Consider the following 21,584-nt stretch of genomic DNA (forward strand, 5'->3'; position numbering starts at 1 on the left):
AGAGTCTTGCTCTGTCGCCTAGGCTGGAGTGCAGTGGTGCAATCTCGGCTCACTGCAGCCTCTGCCTCCCGGGTTCAAGCGATTCTCTTGCCTCAGCCTCACAAGTAGCTGGGACTACAGATGCCTGCCACCATGCCCAGCTAAGTTTTGTATTTTCAGTAGAGAGGGGGTTTCACCATGTTGGCCAGGCTAGTCTCGAACTCCTGACCTCAGGTGATTTGCCTGCCTTGGCCTCCCAAAAGTGCTGGGATTATAGGCGTGGGCCACTGTGCCTGGCCTTGCTGAAGCATTTTGAATTTCAGGATTTTGGATTAGGTATGCTCAACTGGTGAGTATAATGCAAATATCCCCAAACTTTAAAAAATGTAAAAAATAAATTCTGAAATCCAAAACACTTCTAGTCTCAAGCATTTTGGATAAGGGATACTCAACCTGTATAACCAAAAATCAGTAAGCACATAATAATAGCTTGTATTTGCATTTTGTCTTTTTTTTTTTTTTTTTTGAGACGGAGTCTCACTTTGTCACCCAGGCTGGAGTGCAGTGGCCGGATCTCAGCTCACTGTAAGCTCCGCCTCCCGGGTTCACGCCATTCTCCTGCCTCAGCCTCCCGAGTAGCTGGGACTACAGGCGCCCGATACCTCGCCCAGCTAGTGTTTTTGTATTTTTTAGTAGAGACGGGGTTTCACCATGTCAGCCAGGATGGTCTTGATCTCGTGACCTCATGATCCGCCCGCCTCAGCCTCCCAAAGTGCTGGGATTATAGGCTTGAGCCACCGCGCCCAGCCAGCATTTTGTCTTATAGTTTTCAAAGTGCTTTATAGATTTTTTTTCTCATGGATACTCTAAAGTAATCCAATGAAGGGGCTGGGGCAGTTCTTACTACCTCATCTTTCTAGACAAAGAGATTTAGTCTGAGTGACATTAGATCATCCTTAAAGGTCACAGGCCTCAGCTGGGTGCAGGGGCTCATACCTGTAATTCCAGCACTTTGGGAGGCCAAGGTGGGCGAATCACCTGAGGTCAAGAGTTTGAGACCAGCCTGGGCAACATGGTGAAATCCCGTCTCTACTGAAAATGCAAAAATTAGCCAGGCGTTGTGGCACATGCCTGTAGTCTCAGCTACTTGGGAGGCTGAGGCAGGCAGGAGAATTGCTTGAACCTGGAAGGTGGAGGCTGCAGTGAGCTGAGATCATGCCATTGCACTCCAGCCTAGGTGACAGAGTGAGACTCTGTCTCAAAAAAACAAAAAACAAACAAACAAACAAAAAAGTTCACAGGCCTGGGGATGGGGCCAGCTTGAGAATCCATATGTCCTGACTGCCCACACCACTTCTCCTTTTACCAGATGGTTCACCCCAATGCCAGCTCTGTATTACTGTCTAGAACTTTCTGCAATGTGGGAAATATTCATATCTGTGCTGTCTGATGCATCGGTCCCAGCTGAATGTGGCTGTTAGTGCCACATTTTAATTTTAATTAATTTAAAATCCAGTCCACATTTAGACATCCACATGTGGCTAGGAGTTCCTGTACAATACACAGTAGAGGTCTGGAGTTGAGAAATAAAAACTGGGGAAAGAGGATGACCAACATGAAATCACCATCCCGAAGGAGCTGACAGTCTGTTGGGGGAGACCAAGCCTCATAACAAAGGGACGATGTGATGTTGGAGTGAGCAAAGTGTCAGGACAGAGCTACAAGGAGGGGGCCGATCTTGAAGGTAATACTTGAGCAGGAGACAGTATGTGATTGGGCGGGGGGGACTGACCAGTCAGTAAAGGGGAATGGTCCTGGAGGTGAGGCAGTGACAGAAAGAGTGAGAGTGCACCTGGGCGGCGCGGGGCCATGAGAGCACAGGAGGACACTGAGACACCTGCTGGGGCCATATCTTCTAGGGAACTGAATGCTGTTGACAAGTTTGACTTTATCTGGTGGGCAATGGGGAACAACAGAAATGGTAGTTTCAGAAATTGTTTGGGTGTATTTTCGAACAGAACTCAAGGACTTGCTCATTAGAATACTTAAAGAGAACAGCAACAGCTGGGCGCGGTGGCTCATGCCTGTAATCCTAGCACTTTGGGAGGCTGAGGCGGGCAGATTACCTGAGGTCGGGAGTTCAAGACCAGCCTGACCAACATGGAGAAACCCAATCTCTACTAAAAAAATACAAATTTAGCCGGGCATAGTGGCGCATGCCTGTAGTCCCAGCTACTTGGAAAGCTGAGGCAGGAGAATTGCTTGAACCTGGGGGGCAGAGGTTGTAGTGAGCTGAGATCGCGCCATTGCACTCCAGCCTGGGCAATAAGAGCAAAACTCCATCTCAAAAAAAAAAAAAAAAAAAAAAAAAGAGAGAAAAGAGTGACATTCTACAAAAAACAATGTAAGCCTTGTGGGTCACCTTGGATCTCCCCCACTGGCCCATGGGGACCAACACACTTATTAACTACCCTACATCCCATAAAATATACTTTGCATATCTGTAGTGGCAAAGAATTAGTATTCACAGAGAGTAAATCTACTGAGTTACCCAAACATGTAAATTTAGGCACACTTTAAGTATACTGAAATGACCAAAGGCTGAATTTTTCCCCTTTGTTGCTAAAATCAGCACTAACTTTTGCAAATAAAGTACAATCCCTAGGCCTACCAACTTGAAAATGAAACATGACACCCCATCTCTTACTGTGTCGGCACTAGCTCAGGGAGAACTAAATGGAGCTGTGTCCTTACCCTGCATTGAGCTTGGCTTTATCAACCAGAGACCGAGGCTGGTACATATCCGCAAGTGCTTCCGGAGACTCGGGGGGTTGGCTGAATGCGAGGATGCTGCAGTTTTGTTCCGTCAAAGGGCTGTCACTGAACCAAGTCATGGTGGATGATACTGGTGTTCCATTGATGGGGTCGTATATAGGAGTCATGGTTTTACTGTATAAACCAGGACTTACTGCAAGGCAAGGGGAGTATGAACTATGGTATGAGAATCCAGGGATAGAAATCTTCAGGAAAATATTAACATTACTTACACTAAAATGAGTTTTGACTTTAAATTTGGCACCATTTAAAATAATATAAGTCAAGCTGGGCACTGTGGCCCACATCTAATCCTAGCTACTTGGGAGGCTGAGGTCAGAAGGCTGCTTGAGCCTAGGAGTTTGAGATCAGACAGAGCAACATAGCAAGACTTCATCTCAAAAAACAAACCAAAAAAACCCCGCGAAATAATATGGATCATGATGGTAGAGAGATTAGTAATACACAGGTAATGGTCTTATCTGTAAATTCAGCTCCTCAAAAGCCTTGGAACTCAAATATATAAAAGCCTACAAAAATCAACACAGACAAATGTTGGGGACCACCTCTTTTCTTTCTTTCTTTTTTTTTTTTTTGAGATGGGGTCTCACTCTGTCGCCCAGGTTGGAGTGCTGTGGTGTGATCCCGGCTCACTGCAACCTCCACCTCCTGGGTTCAAGTGATTCTCCTGTCTCAGCCTCCTGAGTAGCTGGGGTTACAGGCACCTGCCACCACACCCGGCTAATGGAGACCACCTCTTTTCTAATAATTCAAAGTTTTCCTACTTCAGTAGGAGTCTTGGTACTATTAGAGAACTGGAGGCCTCATAGAATGCACGTACCCAATATGTTTCAGATGGCCCCATAAACAAACAGCAGGACTCGCCACTTTTAACAATCCAGTAGGCTGATGATTTACAAATCAGCTGGCTCTAATTTGTACAATTTGTCCTTTTCATTAGAATATACTATGCAAGAAAGCCCTCAGTCTTGGCTGGGTATGGTGGCTTATGCCTGTAATCCCAGCATTTTGGGAGTCTGAGGCAGGCAGATCACTTGAGGCCAGGAGTTTGAGACTAGCCTGGCCAACATGGCAAAACCCTGTCTCTACTAGAAACACAAAAATTATTCAAGTGTGATGGTGCACAACTGTAATTCCAGCTACTCAGGAGGCTGAGGCACAAGAATCGCTTGAGCCCAGGAGGCAGAGGCTGCAGTGAGCCGAGATTGTGCCACTGCACTCCAGCTTGGGTGACAGAGCGAGACTCTAAAAAAAAAAAAGGAAGAAAGAAAGCCCTCAATCTTGCAAGCAAGCTAGAGATTTGATTGTTTTGATATAAAAAGAAAAGGATACTTCTTCTCCAGCATTTTCACCTGCCCTCCTCTTGCACACCCCATAAAAAAATCGAATTCAGGAAAGAATCACACAATGATAGAATTAGGAAGAGAGAAGTGTATTTAAGTGATTTAACTTTTTTCTTTTATTTTCTTTTTTTGGGAGAGGGTCTTGCTCTGTCACCCAGGCTGAGTGCAGTGGCACAATCTTGACTCACTGCAACTTCCACCCTCAGGGCTCAAGCAATCCTCCCATCTCAGCCTTCTGAGTAGCTAGGACCACGAGCATGCACCACCATGCCCAGGTTATTTATTTATTTATTTTTTGTATTTTTAATAGAGATGGGATCTCACCATGTTGCCCAGGCTCGTCTCAAACTTCCGAGCTCAAGTGATCCACCCACCTCAGCCTCCCAAAGTGCTGGGATTACAGGCATGAGGCACTGTGACCAGCCACTTACCTTTTTTCTAAATATCACTCTTTTATCCCAAATTTGTGGTCAGTGGTACTAAAATTTTGCATTCATTGGCAACATCAGATATACAATTCAAATAATGAGTTATTAAACATGCTTGAAAAAAAGTCTGAAACACATTTCTGTCAATTCTAAACTTGACTAGATAGCCTTTCCTCATTACATCAGTTCTGCAATTTTATTTCTCCTTTGTTTGGTGGGCGTGGGAGGAGAGGTATATTTCTCTCTTGAGTTTTACTGTACGTTCAAACAACAAAACACCTGTCACAAATCTTACCTGATGAACCTGAGGCTGTTGGAGAACTCTCCAGGTTTAGAACATCTTCAATTATGGGTTCCTTATTATTTTTATCTTTTTTCTTCTTCTTCTTAAAATAGTCACCAGAAGGCTTTAACAAAGAAAGCTCTTCTGATCTTCTAATATCTAGAAATAATTTTTTTTAAATGAAGAAAAAGAAAAAGTAAAATGAAAAATCCTTCTAAGACTCAGAGTCATTTTGTGCATTTGAAATCATTTCTAAGGAAATTTCTGAAAAGTAAATGGGACTCAACTGCATCCCTTTTGAAGAAATAGAAGGGGAAAGGGGAACGGAGACCTCCAAAGTAGGTGGGGGGAGAAAATAGTGGAGGGAGATTAAGTCTAGTGAAATTTCTAGTTAGAAAAATTATTATAAAAATATTTCAAATGTATCTAAAACAACAGGAATGGTATAATGTCCCCTTCATGTGCTCCCCAGCTTCAGTCATTATTAGTTAGCATTATGCTATTCTTGTTACCTATTTACCACCAACTTTACCTCCCTCTCTCCTTTTTTCCTGATATGGTTTGGACGTGTCTTCACCCAAATCTCATCTTGAATTCCCATGTGTTGTGGGAGGGGCCCAGTGGGAGGTAACTGAACCATGTGGGCAGGTCTTTCCTGTGCTGTTCTCGTGATAGTGAATAAGTCTCATGAGATCTGATGGTTTTATAAGGCGTTTCCCTGCACAAACTCTCTCTTTGCTTGCTGCCATCCATGTTAAGACGTGACTTGCTCCTCCTTGCCTTCCACCATCATTGTGAGGCCTCCCCAGCCATGTGGAGGGGACTTTAATGTAAGTCCATTAAACCTCTTTCTTTTGTAAATTGCCCAGTCTCAGGTATGTCTTTATCAGCAGCATGAAAACAAACTAATAGACTTGCCTTTGTTGCTCCCTCTCCCTTTCCTTTTTCCAGTTTTTTAAACAACCAACAAGGGTCCTGCTTCCTTTTTTCTTTATAGACCACAGATCTTGAAAGTCTTTCTTTTACACACTGCCCATCAGCTCATTTCATCCCTGTGGCGATGCCCTCATGCCCTGCCCATTTCTTCTTGGTCCTCACCATTTCAGCACACCTGGGTTCTGGTGGAATCTAGACCATGCGTCTTTCTGCCAGAGGCTTTGCTCTGATGGCTTGCCAGGGTCTGCACTGCAACAGCCTACACATTCAGGGAATTAACGCTCCCCAAGAGCGGCCTTCGGTGACTGTCCAGGATGCTGCATAAGCATCCTTACCCCGAGGCTGTGTCTACACTGTCTCCCAGAGGTCGCCAGCTGCTGCAGTGTAACCTGATTGGTGACACTCTTCTCTTTTCAGTCTTACTTCCCTGTCCCCAACAGTATTTCCTGGCATCACTTCCCAAATGAACTATCTGTACTTGAATCCTTATCTCAGGGTCTGCTTCTGGGAACTGAAACTATGATAATCCCCATTTCCCCCATTAATCAAATATATTTATAATTGCTGATCAGAATTGCTGATAACCTTTAACTGCACTAGTGGCTATCATTCCAGGTAAAAGTCAATTAATTTGGACTTTTAGTCTCTGAGCAGCTTTGTTGAAAGTAAGTGCACTGATTCCATTAAGTTCTGTCATCGTTTCATTCATATACTGCTCGGTGCTGAGACTGAACCTAGCAGTTTAACTTGACTCTCCCCAGTAGCCAAGGACTGTCAGGTTGCAACACACCTGTGACCATTCCAAATGCATAATTTATACACAAACCTGGTCATGAATAAAAAATTTCACTGTGAGCACTAAAAGCAAAACAATGAAACAGAAACACCTTATCTTCAAGGTCAAGATTTGTGTCTTTTCTGTTCTTCAAGGGAAAAACCACTAAACTGCTGCGTTTGATTTCACTTCAATTGATAAGACATAAAATGCAATGATTAGAAATGCCAAGTTGAGCCTTTAAAACTATTACAAAGAGATAATCAGGAAAAGAGAACATCTGATTGCTTCTGTTTATTTGAAAACTTGGCCGGTCGGGGTGGCTCAAGCCTGTAATCCCAGCACTTTGGGAGGCCGAGATGGGCGGATCACAAGGTCAGGAGATCGAGACCATCCTGGCTAACACGTTGAAACCCCGTCTCTACTAAAAAAAATAAAAAAACTAGCCAGGCAACGTGGCGGGCGCCTGTAGTCCCAGCTACTCTGGAGGCTGAGGCAGGAGAATGATATAACCCCGGGAGGCGGACCTTGCAGTGAGCTGAGATCCAGCCACTGCACTCCAGCCTGGGCGACAGAGCCAGACTCCACCTCAAAAAAAAAAAAAAAAAAAAACTTTACGTTTTTAGTTTCAGCTATGATGTGTGCTTCCAGTCCACTGTGGTGTGTGGAATATAGTATTTTATTTAATCATTTAGTTTGTTTTCAAATCCTCATTAGAATATTATCAAAAACACAAGGTATCCTCATGCTTGCCATTTGCACACCAGGGACAAGATTGCAACTTACATTCTGTAATGAAAGGTTCCATTCATTTGTTCACTCAACAGTTATTGTGTGCCAGGCATTGTGACTGGAGTGAGGAATGCAGAAATGCTCAGGAAATGGTTTCTGCCCTCACCCTATTTCATCTACCATACCAGCCTCCACTGCCCAACCCTGGCATTCCCAATCCTGCTGATGCTTTTTCTCTTTTTTGGGGGGTACTATCCATCCCCTTTTAACCTCTTATATTCTTTTTTAACTTGTTACATTTATATGTTAAAATTTGTTACATTTACATTTATTGGTTAGTGTCTGTCTCTGCCTGCTACAACGCAAGCTCCAGGTGGCAGGGATTTTAGCTCTGTATTGCTACTATATCCCTAGCTCTCACCACAATGCCTGGGACACAGTAGGTGCTCAATAAATATTTGCTGAATGAGTGAATAGTTTATGGTTTAATGGGAAAAATAGATTACTCACTATATATCACTATATATTATCTATTCTGGGTTCAAATGTTGATTTTTGATTTTGGGACCAATGAATATGCCTATAATACTTTCAAAAATTATAAAATGAGAATACCTTTATGGTGTGTTTCCCTCCCTTTATGGAGTTTTATAAAGAAAAATTGGTTTGGGTAGTGTTGTCTTTATGACTATTAAATTATAGGATACCAAATCTGTAAATAATTAGATTTAAGTTCACAATTAAGTATACTTTTCTGCTTAATCACTTCGTAAGTGATTTTTGTGGACAGAGTTATTTACTTGAGCCAGGTCTTAAGCAATTAAGACTTTGGAACACCATTATCTCAAAAACAATAAAGACACATAACTCTATGGTGATTAAGTATTTAATACAATTCTTTTTAATCTTAAATGCTGTACAAAATGTTTGAGTATAGCTTGGATCAATAAATGGGGAGGGCAATCTTAATGGTTTATCTTGTCTATTTACAAATCTCTTTTGGAATAGTTTTAAGCTTTGTGGAGATGCACCTGATTTATGTCAATAATGTTCTACTTGGCTTAACTACACTTAAATGGCTGCAATACCCAGAAGGGCTTAAGCATGTGCTTCCTAATAGGTGAATGTTCTCTAGCCAATTGCTTGAAGTAGGCAGAATGCACACATAATTTTCCTGTCTTCCTTTACAAGAGTCTACAGGGCACAGGGGCCCTTCCTGGGTACTTACTCAGGATTTTGCAGATATCACTGACAGCTTTAAAAACCACAGCTGAGAAGCTGACTCGCAACCTCACCATCTTCAAATTCGGCAGGCGAAGGCGCAGCATTTTATGCTGAGGGGTGAAGAGAAGCTTTGCATCTGCCTGGACCCCATATTTGTCCAGGGTCCAGTGGGTTTTCAGAAGCCAGCAATGCTTCTGTTCCCACCAAAGAGCAAAGTCTGACCAGTCTTGGGATATGTCTGCAAAAATGAAAACACAACTAAGTAAAATGAGAGAGAGCCCAGCTTGGAGGGTTCTGGAGTTGCAGAGTCAATTTCATTGTGTGCGAAAATGTAAACCAACAACTGATCTTCAGTTCCCCATGGCCTTTTACAATCCGAGGCTCAACAACTTTTGGCTTCTTTCCAAAGTCTCTCGGGACAACATAGGGACTGGCATAGCATTAAGAGAAAATACCTAATGTAGATGACAGGGATGATGGGACAGCAAACCATCATGGCACGCGTATACCTATGTAACAAACCTGTATGTTCTGCACATGTATCCCAGAACTTGAAGTAAAATAAAAAACACTTAAAAAATCAAATAAAATAAAAAATTTAAAGATAAAATAATTTAAAAAGAAAAAAAATGATAGGGCTGGGTGCTGTGGGTCACACCTGTAATCTCAGCACTTTGGGAGGCTGATGCAGGCGATCACCTGAGGTCAGGAGTTCGACACCAGCCTGGCCAACATGGCAAAACCCTGTCTCTACTTAAAATACAAAACTTAGCCAGATGTGGTGGTGGGCGCCTGTAATCCCAGCTACTCCAGAGGCTGAGGCAGGAGAATCACTTGAAACCAGGAGGCGGAGGTTGCAGTGAGCTGAGGTCATACCATTGCACTACAGCCTGGGCAACAAGAGCAAAACTCTGTCACTGTGTCTCAAAAAAAAAAAAAAGAAAGAAAAATAGGGACTAAACCTTACCATCATTTACGTTTAGCTACTGTGGAGGAAAAGAAAAATAAACGTGTTCACAATGAATGCTCAAGTTCTCTTCGCTAAAATCTCTCTGTGCCATGGCCCTTTCTGAGAAGGCTGAAAGCATCTGACTTTGTTTAATCAAGATTATTTCTGTTATAGAAATGTATCCTTATACCACTGTGTCACAAGGGAGTAGCAATAGCCTCCAATCAAAGTCCACACAGAAGTACGGTACAATTGACATTTCATTCTTCTCAGTAATGTCCAACTCTTTATCAGTACCGCCATATCCAAAGTGTCTAAATTGAAGTCAGAGTTAAAGTATTTTCTCCCTCTCAATGTTAGCATCAATGTCAATCTTTCCCCTCCTTTAACGTTGGTATTAAAATAGAATCTTTCCCCTTCATCAATATTGGAGTCAATTTTTAGTCTTTTATTTTGCAAAATGAAGAGCTACCAGTATCTTTGTTTTCTTATTTTTCTTTAAATGTTTTTTCTTTCTCTTTTCAAATTAGAAACTCTCTCTCTTTTTTTTTTTTTTTTTTTTTTTGAGATGGAGCCTCCCTCTGTTGCCCAGGCTGGAGTGCAGTGGCATGATCTCAGCCCACAGCAACCTCCGCCTCCTGGGTTCAAGTGATTCTCCTGCCTCAGCCTCCCAAGTAGCTGGGATTACAGACGCGCGCCACTGTGTCAGGCTAATATTTTTTTGAGACGGAGTCTCACTCTGTCACCCAGTCTGGAGTGTAGTGGTGTAATCTCAGCTCATTGCAACCTCTGCCTCCCAGGTTCAAGCGATTCTCCTGCCTCAGCCTCCTGAGTAGCTGGGATTACAGGCATGCACCACCACGCCCAGCTAATTTTTGTATTTTTTGTAGAGACAGGGGTTCACCATGTTGGTCAGGCTGGTCTCGAACTCCTGACCTCGTGATCCACCCGCCTCGGCCTTCCAAAGTGCTGGGATTACAGGAAATTTTTGTATTTTTAGTAGAGATGGGGTTTTACCATGTTGGCCAGGCTGGTCTTGAACTCCTGACCTCAGGTGATTCACCCACCTTGGCCTCCCAAAGTGCTGGGATTACAGGCGTGAGCCACCGCGCCCGGCCAGAAAACGCTCCTCTTAATGCTGTTAGTAGAAGCATAAATTGGCACAACTATTTTGGAAAACCTTATTAATCAGCATTTTTTTCTCTGAGTTATACCACCCAACAGAAATGATCACTGAAAGACAGGTGTTATAGCAGCTCTGTCTGTAAGTGCATGAAAATGGAAACAACCAAATGTCCATTAAGAGGTAAATGGATAAATAATTGTGGCACATCCATACAATGGACTATTATATGGCAATGAAAATGAACCAAAACAATATGCAACAGTATGGATAAATCTCACAGACATAATGTTGAGTGAAAGAAAGTCGATGTGTAAGAGTATATCCTTTGTAATCTCATTTGTCTAAAGTTCAAAATCAAGCAATGATTCCTGTGGTGATAGAAGTCAGGATAGTGGTTATCCTTGGTGGTAGTGACTGGGAGGGGTCAGGGTATGAGGCTTGGGTGGGGAACAGGTGATGTTCTATTTCTTGATCTGAGTGGTTACAAGACTTTGTAAAATCCATTTAACTGTTTATAATAAGTGAAGCCTTGTTTATGATAAGTGAATTTTTCTGTATGTATATTATGTCAATAAGGACTTACTGAAAAAAACAAACAACAAAAAACTATCTTGCTAGAGCAAATGAAAAGCCAGCATCTAAGGCCTTAAATAGAAGGTAAAAGAAGCACAAAGAAAATAGAATGTTATTAAATTCTAGGTTGACAATATTGACTCCTGATGTGAAGAGTGTAACCCTGAAAATTTCTTTCTTTGTTTAAACAGGGAGCATAGTAAATGGTGGATAAGTGTTAAAAGACTCCTCAGCACCAATTCATCACTAAGTATCAAGTATTTACAGAGAATTAACACAGTAGTCTAATGCCAAGCTACCTAAAGTCACATTAGATGTCACCAGTGGATTGGGTCCCATCCCTGTTGAAGTCCAGCATTGTAGCTACTGGGAACTTTAGCTTGCCACCAAAGACTCAGGTTTTTTTTCCCCCCCGAGACCAAGTCTTGCTCTGTCACCCAAGCTGGAGTGCAGTGGCGTGATCTTGGCCTACTGCAACCTCTGCCTCCTGGGTTCAAGCGATTGTCCCGCCTCAGGCTTCCAAGTAGCTGGGATTACATGCATCCACCGCCATGCCCGGCTAATTTGTGTATTTTTAGTAGAGATGGGGTTTTGCCATGTTGGCCAGCCTGTTCTCGAACTCCTGACCTCAGGTGATCCTCCCACCTCGGCCTCCCAAAGTGCTGGGATTATAGGTGTGAGCCACGGCACCCGGCCTGGGCTATTTCTTTCTCTCCTCTGGGATGAGGCATGGGGGATTGCTCTCCAGGCCATTATAAGATAAATGATCAGAAAAACCTAGACCAGCCATTAGTGGTGATGCAACAGACAGGGTTTCAAATACAGAGAAATCATAAAGCAAGAGTAACTTACTGATCTGTTCTACTAACTTGAGCATCACTCCCCCGACATGAAGGTCTCCAGATACTCTCAGTGTGACGTCTTTCTGCTGCTCTTCATTGGGATGGTCAACGCGGACCACAAGCTCCCAAGAAGCAGATGTAAAGTCAGTGGATGACAGCATTGTGGCAGACGCTGGTGTCTGCTGAACACAAAGACAGACATAGATTGGAATATGGGAAGGAAACGGGACGTGTCAGTAGACTAGCAGAGCCAAATTTCTTTTTTGTTTTGTTTTTTCATTGTAACCTCCTCTTCAAAACACTCTGCAAGGTTCCCGGTGCTCCAGATATTAAATTCAGCACCTTAACTTTAAAGACAAAAAGTTTTATAAAAATGGTCTCAAACCATCTGAATTTATATACTTCATTTTTCCACTCACCCACTCCTCCAAGACTACTTGGCTATGTATTTTCTTTGTCCACTCAATGCTTCAATCTTCATTTTCTCTCTGTTGACTTCTTTTGCCCTTCTCTCAACTATTCTGGCAATAGGCAATCTTCTATGTTACCTTTTAAAAAATCAGTTTTATTAAGGTATAATTTGCATGTAATAAAATGCACAGATTTTATATACTATAGTTCAACATGTTTTGTTGTATGCAAATTATACTTCAATAAAGTTGATGTTTAAAAAGGATGTCGTTAAAGCCTCTTATCTTTAACATCTTTAATACATGTCTGTTATTATATTCCTCCTACAAAAATTTATATCTTCTTGTAATAAAGCTCAAAAAATAAAAAAAGCAAAATAATTCCTATTTCAGTCATTATAATATATAGTTTTACTTTAAATGCATATAGATTACAGGTCATTAATAATTATTGCCATGTATTTGATTTACTTATTGTTCTATATCATATAAAAATTGATTATCTAAATTCACCAATTAAGTATTTGGATACATCTGTTTTTTTCTTTTTTTTGAGATGGAGTCTCGTTCTGTTGCCCAGGCTGGAGTGCAGTGGCGTGATCTTGGCTCACTGCAAGCTTCGCCTCGCAGGTTCACGCCATTCTCCTGCCTCAGCCTCCCGAGTAGCTGGGGCTACAGGCGCCTGCCACCAAGCCAGGCTAATTTTTTTGTATTTTTAGCAGAGACAGGGTTTCACTGTGTTAGCCAGGATGGTCTCGTGATCCGTCCGCCTCGGCCTCCCAAAGTGCTGGGATTACAGGCATGAGCCACCGCGCCAGGCCGTATTCGGATACATCTTTGGCAAAAGATTTAAAAACAGGAGTAACAGATATAAAAAGCTCACTCTTCAAAGTGCAGATGGAGGTGTGAACTTCAAACCCGTAGTTTCCCCCTCATTGGAGAAGCCAGCAGGAAAGAATGTTTACAACTGAAATGTTTCAGGGGGTAACAGGAACACGGGAATCCAAAATTGGCAGAACTGAAATAAAACTTGAGATGTCAGTTCTCTCTTATTTTTAAACAGAAATAATGCTACTGCTCCTGGCCGTTTTAAACATTTAAAGTAAAAATTATTTAAATGATAATGAGTCTTTTTCACTTTACTATGTAAATCCAGTTTATGAGAAATTCATGTTTCCATAAAGCCTATTTTTGAGAAACATCAATGCACTCAAACTCCTAAGAAAGGGCTCTTCTGAGGGTGTATCCCCATTTATCTGCATTTTAATAGGATCCCCTAGGGGGATATTTTTTGAGCTTTATTTTGTATTTTTAGCCATTTGAGTACAAGAGGCTGCAGAAAGAAAGGGGGTAAGGGGGCTCAGGAGCCACTGGTGCCCATCAAAGCCTCCCAACCTCCAGCTCCCCAGCCTTAGCCCTGGAGCACCCACCTCCTTTCCAGGAGCCTGTAGTGTCCTACGGGATCCTATTAAAATGCAGATTCTATTCAGCAGGTCGAGGACAGGCCATACATTTCTTAACAGACTCCAGATGTTGCTGGTCTGTGGCTATACTCAGTTCCTCCCTTCAACCTATTTAGAACAATATTAAACCAGGGATGACGGTAATATCTGAGGAACATTACTTTTAATAATAATTAAACAACCAGTGTCATATCTGTTCTGCGTGTTCATTTGAAACAACTCATTTGTAAGCATAAAAGAATCTCAAAATACGCCACACAGATAAATTGAATACTGCAAATCTGAACAGATTTAGGACAGATTTTATGGGTGAGGATCAAATTTAAGAGTTCAGAAGTAGCTCCTTATGTTTTTGGTTTTTTTTTTTGAGATGGTCTTGCTCTGTCGCCTAGGCTGGAGTACAGTGGCACGATCTTGGCTCACTGCAACCTCTGCCTCCCGGGTTCGAGCAATTCTCTGTCTCACCCTCCCAAGTAGTGGGGATTACAGGCGTGTGCCACGATGCCGGGCTAATTTTTGTATTTTTAGTAGAGACGGGGTTTCGCCATGCTGGCCAGGTTGGCCTTGAACTCCTGACCTTGTGATCCACCCGCCTTGGCCTCCCAAAGTGCTGGGATTACAGGCATGAGCCACCGTGCCCGGCTGCTCCTTATGTTTTTATAGTCAGAAGCATGCAACGATGCAATGCGTCTCCTCCCCGTGTACAGAGATATACACAGAACCCTCTGCATGAGGAGTGCCATTTAGTGACTGCCTTAGGCCTAACTGCTTGCTTCTGTCATCATCAACTTCAAGTATCATTTATTACCTACTGACTGTATGATGTGCTCTGTGTTAACTCCTGTCTTCTGTTACCCCTTTATCATCCTCCCAGCAATCTCATTTAGAAATGAGGAAACTCAGCCTCAGAGAGATGAAGCAACTTGCCCGAGGTCACAAAGCAAGTTAGATGCTGGAGCCCAGACGGAAATCCAGGTCTTTCTTTTTTTTTTTTTTTTGAGACGGAGTCTCGCTCTGTCACCCAGGCTGGAGTGCAGTGGCCGGATTTCAGCTCACTGCAAGCTCCGCCTCCCGGGTTCACGCCATTCTCCTGCCTCAGCCTCCGGAGTAGCTGGGACTACAGGCGCCCGCCACCTTGCCCGGCTAGTTTTTTGTATTTTTTAGTAGAGACGGGGTTTCACCGGGTTAGCCAGGATGGTCTCGATCTCCTGACCTTGTGATCCGCCCATCTCGGCCTCCCAAAGTGCTGGGATTACAGGCTTGAGCCACCGCGCCCGGCCGGAAATCCAGGTCTTTCTATTTCAAACTCTTATCCACCACACTGGGAAACCATTCTGATAATGTTGCAATGCCAACATGAAAGAAAACTCCTCAAACTACATGAACTCAATTCTCAGTAGCCTTTACTAAGTATTTCTATCAACACAAATCTTGTGCAGTGAGGAGACAAAAAAAGAGACCCTTTCATCGTCAGACTCATAACTTGGCATTGAACTGTTCGACTTTATGATCCTTACAATTTCTCAAATACTATGATTATGAGGTCTAGTTATTTAAAATGTTTTGTATATAAAGAAAATAACTTTTAAAGGTGATTCCTTATGGGGCAATCCCATATAAGGTCTTTTCTTTTCCTAACCTGGGTGATCAAAACACTACTCATTTAGGCTATAGATGCTGATTCCCCTTACAACAAAATGCAGGCTAAAATTAGCCAAGCAGGTTTTCCTGCATTCCTTTCCTATCTTTCTGCGCCTTCATTTTTGAGTGAATGTCTAGTCTGCAGCAAGCTGTTACTTGTTAAGGATAGCAGCAAACTTCAGCCGGGAAAACGCATCTAAGGAGACCAAAACAAGAAGCAAAGCTACCGGCAGAGTGAAACTCAACAGCCCTTCACCGAAAATCAAAGAAAGGAAAGCAGGGAAGGAGGGCTGGAGGGATGGAGAGCAGGAAGGAGGAAAGATGAGGGGGAAACAGTCCCCGACCCTTCCCCTGGAAGATCTGAAGGTGCTTGGTGTTCGAAGGCCACTGAACCTGTCTTTTGCCAGCTCTGCAGGATCCTGGGGAGGATGTTGGGTGGATAAGCCTGCCCCTTACTCCCATTAAGGCAGCACCTGCGGCTGAACTGAAAGTTTATTTTGCGGCCAGATGCAGAGGGCCGGAGAAGGTGGTCACATCCAGACGAAATTATTTTCAATCAATAGCCATTTGAGTACAAGCGGCTGCAGAAACAAAGGGGGTAAGGGGGCTCAGAAGCCACTGGTGCCCATCAAAGCCTCCCAACCTCCAGCTCCCCAGCCTTAGCCCCGGAGCACCCACCTCCTTTCCAGGAGCCTGTAGTGTCCAGCCTCGCAGTCGCGCACGTGGAGAGCTGCGTCCCTACAAACTACCCCGGGCCAAACCGAGGAGCTGGCGCTGGCGAAGTGGGGAGCCGGGGGCGCTCGGTGGCGGCGGCTGCTCAGCTAAGGCTGAGGCAGGTGAGGGCTGGAGCCAGGGCGCGCAGGCAAAGCTGCCTTGGGACCGCCCGCGGAGGCTCGGTGCCGGCCCCCAGCCTGGCGCGGCGTGCCAGGTGCACTGCACGGCCCCCAGCGGCCCGGCTGAGGGCAGCGCGCGGCGGGGCAGGCGAGGGCACGCCCAGCGCGGGCCTGCTAGGTCTAGCTCCCGCGGAGAGGAGGCGCAGTCTGCAGATTTTTAAGGGCAAAGGGTGGCCGAAGGGCTGCTCTGAGGTGAGAAGGCGGCGAGAACCCGGGGCGCACGCTCACTATCTGCAGCTCCTCTTGCGATGTCTCATCCTGCCCCTTTAAGGCAGCCTCCAGTTTCCCTGTTCCCCCAGGCCCGCCGGGGACTAGCCCAGATGATTAAAGCCGCGCCACTTCCCCTCCTTTCAGGCATACCCATCCCTCACACCCCGGGGTTTGTCCAGGCGCAGGAGACTCCAGCCTCCCGGCTAGAACAGCTTGTCTCCCTTAGAAAGAGCCCCGGAGCACCTGTGGTCTGCGAGGTGGTGGCAACAACAAAAAGATTCGTCTCTGAGTAAGAGGATGATGTCAGTCTCCAGAAGGCTGAGGCTCCCGACCCGGGAAGACTCCAGGAGACCCAAGGGCAGGCTGCATACGGAAGTCTGGGCCACACCTGGTGTGGCTCACCTCAGGATCACCACCGGTCCCGCCGGTCGCCTTCCTGTTGTTGGATTTATTTTCAAAGAGGGCTGGGGCCACCCAGGAAGGGTGGGTGACCTGGGCAGTTTACACAACCTCCCCAAGCTTCCTTTGTTCATTTAATGCACATTTGTTGAGTGCTTACTGCTCTACAGGCCTCCGGATGGGCCTGGGCTCCCAGAATACTGTGGTGAATAAAACAGACATGGAAATGTCAGTTTCCTCATCTGTGAAATAGGTAGAGAGATAGAATGCCTGCCATCCCACGGAGGAATTTCACGCAATATAATACAGGCTTCAGCGATTTGCATTAAAAGGCTTGTGAAGACTTAAATTTTAATAAAGAAGTTATAAAAGGTAAAAGTTGAATCTCTGTTTTTGCTTAAACATTACCATATTCAGGAATTATTATGGTTTGAAAGTACATTTAAAAAGGTTAGTTGAACACTGTTGGCAAATATAGGATATTATAATTAAAATAAAATCATTAAAAACTTGAAACAGAAAGTCTTCATTTGGTAGTTTGTCGACGACGGGAAGTGTCATCTGGTCCCACTTCCCTACCTCTTAACACCATGAGCAAATCTGCTCTCATCTGGGTAGAAAGTATTTAACGTTTGCTCTCTGAAAACCCTGCTCATGGACCATTAGAACTTAGACTGTGGTCAATACATGCACACACACGCACACACACATATGTATATTGTTGTTTTAAGGTGGAGTCTTGCTCTGTCCCCAGGCTGGAGTGCAGTGGCGAGATCTCGGCTCACTGCTGCAACCGCCGCCTCCCAGGTTCCAGTGATTCTCCTGCCTCCGTCTCCCGAGTAGTTGGGACTACAATTTTTGTATTTTTAGTAGAGACAAGGTTTCATCATGTTGGCCAGGATGATCTTGATCTCTTGACCTCATGATCCACCTGCCTCGGCCTCCTAAAGTGTTGAGATTACAGGTGTGAGCCAGCGTGCCCACCCTGTGGTCAAGATTTTATGTGTGACCTTGAATTATGGCTCTATCTATTTATACCAACATGGGCTTTTCTCTTCTCAGTTGAAAATATCTGCATTGTGCTAAAGAATTCAACTGGTTTTAAGCTTTCTTCTTGGCCTAGGTTAATTTTTAAACTTTTAATTATATGTAGTGACTTGTGTGTATATAAATGTGTATTATATATACACACACCCATACATATACACATTATATATAGATAAGAGCACAAATCATGAATGTATAGTTGATGAGTTTTCGCAAACTGAACACACCTGTATACAGAGTATATAAAGACAGTAGTGTATAAAGAGTGCCCAGTTGAAGAAACAGGACATCACCAGTCCTCAGAAGCCCCTTAGTGACCCCTTTTAGTTATTCCTTTCAGTTTTGATCACCGCTGCCGGCCCATCCCGCTATCCCAGGCCCAGGATAACCATTATCCTATCTTCTAACTCCTTAGAGGGGTTTTGCTGGTCTTTGTACTTTATATAAATGGAATCAGACCATGTGTATTATTTCGTGTCTGGCTTCCTGTGTTCAACATTATGTTTGTGAGTTTCATCCGTATTATGTGTCCTAGGCTTTTTTTTTTGAGAAAGGGTCTTGCTCTCCCCCAGGTCGGAGTGCAGTGGCACTATCATGGCGCACTGCAGCTTTGATGTCTCAGGCTCAAGTGATTCTCAGCCTCCCAAGCTGGAACTATAGGTGTGCACCACCACGCCTGGCTAATTTTAAAATTTATCTTTTGGGGAGACAGAGTCTCACTTTGTTGCCCAGGCCGGTCTTGAACTCTTGGGCTCAAGCCATTCTCGCATTTTAGCCTCTTAAAGTGTTGGGATTGCAGGCGTGAGCCACCATGCCCGGCTGTCCTAGGCTTTTAATTTAATTTTATGTTTTACTTATTACACGGTTACTGTTGTTCATATGACACAGGTCCAACCCATCCCCTAAGATCCTGGGTTAGAAGTGGGTTAAAAAGTATATCCCGAACTTCAAAATTTTATACATATATATTAAAAAAATGCACACCCTTTGCCCCCTTAAAAAACAAGCGTTCACTGAGTCTGTTGTTTAATTCATTCATGCATATTAATCACCAATGGATTATTTATTCACTAGTCACTGTATTACTGTGAACTAGACACCATAATATATGTTGAAAATCCTCAGATTAACTGGGCACACACTTTATCTTCGAATGGTAGGAGGGATGCTAAGGAATACTGAAGAAGGTGACTACTTCTGCCAGGTGTTTGGAGTGGTAGGAAATATGAAAAAAGGCTTCAGAAAGGAGATGATGTTTGAGATGGAATTTGAAACATTGGATAAGAGCTTCATAGTTGCTCATAATAACCTGAAGTTTCTAGAGAACTGTTTTAAGGCATTTATATATATATATATATATATATATATATATTTAGTTAGCAGATAGTTGTGCTTCAGGAAACAAAAGGGTGGAAGACAAAGAGAAGCTCTGTCTCTTGACTTTGAAATCTTATACATTCAAGGTGCAAATATTGAAGAAAAAGAGACCTGTTTTCAATTACCCATACACTGATAAACGCATCTTTGAACTAGTACCTTCAAAAAGGTAAATCAACTGGGTGTGGTGGTTCAGGCCCATAATCCCAACACCTAGGAGGCCAAGACAGGAGGATTGCTTGAGCCCAGGAGTTTAAGACCAGGTCGGGCAGCATAAGGAGACGCACATCTCCACCAAAAATAATAATAATAATAACAATAATAAAAAGTATGCAATGATCTGTGCAGCAAACACCATGGTACATGTTTACTATGTAACAAACCTGCACATCCTGCACATGTACCCCTGAACTTAAAGTAAAAGTTGAAGAAAAAAAATTTAAAAAATAATAGACATTAGCTGGGTGTGGTGGTATACGCCTGTGATCCTAGCTACTTGGGAGGCTGAGGTGGGAGGATCGCTTGAGACTGGGAGATCAAGGCTGCAGTAAGCCATGATTGCACCACTGCACTCTAACCTGGGTAACAGAGCAAGACCCTGTCTCAGTTTAAATAAAAAAAAAAGTAAGTCACATCATGTCTGGGATATGGGTAGATTAGACTGAATGAGAGATGTGGCCATATTCCATATTCACTGAACAAAAAAGGGAGATAAATGAGTAAAGGCCTTTGAAAATCTCGGCTACTTTAACTTGTTAAGCACAAGTGATTTTTTCCTCTAGCACCTTTTCACTAAAAATTCTGTAGAGTTAACTTAGGTGGAATAAGAAAGCTGCTTGAGGGAGAAAAGAAGTGAATTTTTTTTCCTGATTGATGGTTTTGATGAACATTTACCCAATATAAAGTTCTCTATTAAGTTTTCAACTTATAAACCTGCTAGATGTCTGATGACTTAGAAATGGCAACAGACACCTAAAATATATCTTTATTTGCATTGAGTCTTTGGCACATACAAAATGGCAGCTGTGTTCACATGTGCAGAGAACACATTTTGCTCAGTGCAAAGAGGCAGAATGTGCCTATTATTGCTACACCCTCCTCCCCAACTGGATGGATAATGAGCACTTTCTATGCCCAGGCAAGTTCTAAAGTTTTCTCCTTGCCATGGTGAAAAGGGTGTGTCTCAATGTACTTACAGGGCTGAATGAGAAAGAGCAAAGATGAGTAAAAATGGCTTTGCTGGGGGCCGTGCTGGAGCCCACCTGTGAGAATGAGAGAAGCAAGAAACACAGTGCCTCTCTCCTTCCTTCCCTCTTCTCCTCCATCCCCTGTTCTTCCTTACATTGCATCCTTCTTAATCAAAGGGTACAAGTGAGTATACACTGATAATTACATCTTCCTCCCATCCTTGATTACTGAGTTCCCTTCCCTGGAGATAATAGTTACCTGTTTCCTCTGAAACCGTCCAGAGATAGTCTGTGCATGTAGACAATTTCTGCTTCTTATGCAAGTGATAGTAGTCTATACATATTGTTCTGCATTTTGCTTTTCTAACTTGAAAGTATCTTGATGATTGTAGCAAATATCAGTCATATTCATGGCTGCCCATCATCCCTGGAATGGCCTCCTTAATATTTGTGGAAATCTTTATGTTTTAATCCCAGTCTAGAAGTCAGAACTCAAATTCCCAACCTTGCTTGCAGCCAGGGCTCAGGCCTATGACCTAGGCTGTGTCATTCAGATACACTCAGGCATGACTTTAATTTGGGAGTGAGTGAGGTGCAGAGACGGGATGTACTTGGAGCTTCCATCTTTTCTGGTGTGAGTGGTGTCGGGAATGAGTATGGTGGTGGTGGTGGCAGTGGCGATGGTTTTCTGGAGGCTGCAAGGTTAAAGTCCCAAGGCAGAAGTGATGTCAGTGCTAGTGGGTGGCAGTAGCAGGTGCAGTAAAGTCAAGTTCAGATTCTTCAATGGTGACTCCCTTCTCGTGTTAGTCCTATGGCATCATTTCAGACTCTGTTCTTGGTGCTTAGCTCCAAGCCCCTTTCTCCTGCTGGCCTGTCAGGTTATGTCCACTAGGACGGAGCAAGACCCTGTCATCTGTGATGATGATGATGAT

General features: G+C 43.5%; 2 protein-coding genes across 2 annotated transcripts in view; both read right to left on the minus strand.

The window, feature by feature from the left end:
• Positions 1–12,265, minus strand: part of FERMT1 (FERM domain containing kindlin 1) — a 48,980-nt gene extending 36,715 nt beyond the window's left edge. The window contains exons 1-4 of the mRNA XM_050745272.1: positions 12,036–12,265; positions 8,540–8,773; positions 4,881–5,027; positions 2,734–2,947 (exon numbers count right to left, since the gene is read on the minus strand). Coding sequence (XP_050601229.1) covers positions 2,734–2,947; positions 4,881–5,027; positions 8,540–8,773; positions 12,036–12,186 — 746 coding nt within the window. The 5' untranslated portion in view covers positions 12,187–12,265. The remainder of the gene's footprint in view (positions 1–2,733; positions 2,948–4,880; positions 5,028–8,539; positions 8,774–12,035) is intronic.
• TRMT6 (tRNA methyltransferase 6 non-catalytic subunit) overlaps positions 1–21,584 on the minus strand; it is a 267,426-nt gene that overhangs the window by 173,193 nt on the left and 72,649 nt on the right. The gene's annotated exons all lie outside the window — the stretch shown is intronic.

The sequence above is a fragment of the Macaca thibetana genome, chromosome 10 (assembly GCF_024542745.1).
Source record: "Macaca thibetana thibetana isolate TM-01 chromosome 10, ASM2454274v1, whole genome shotgun sequence".
In the NCBI taxonomy this organism is placed as follows: Eukaryota; Metazoa; Chordata; class Mammalia; order Primates; family Cercopithecidae; genus Macaca; species Macaca thibetana.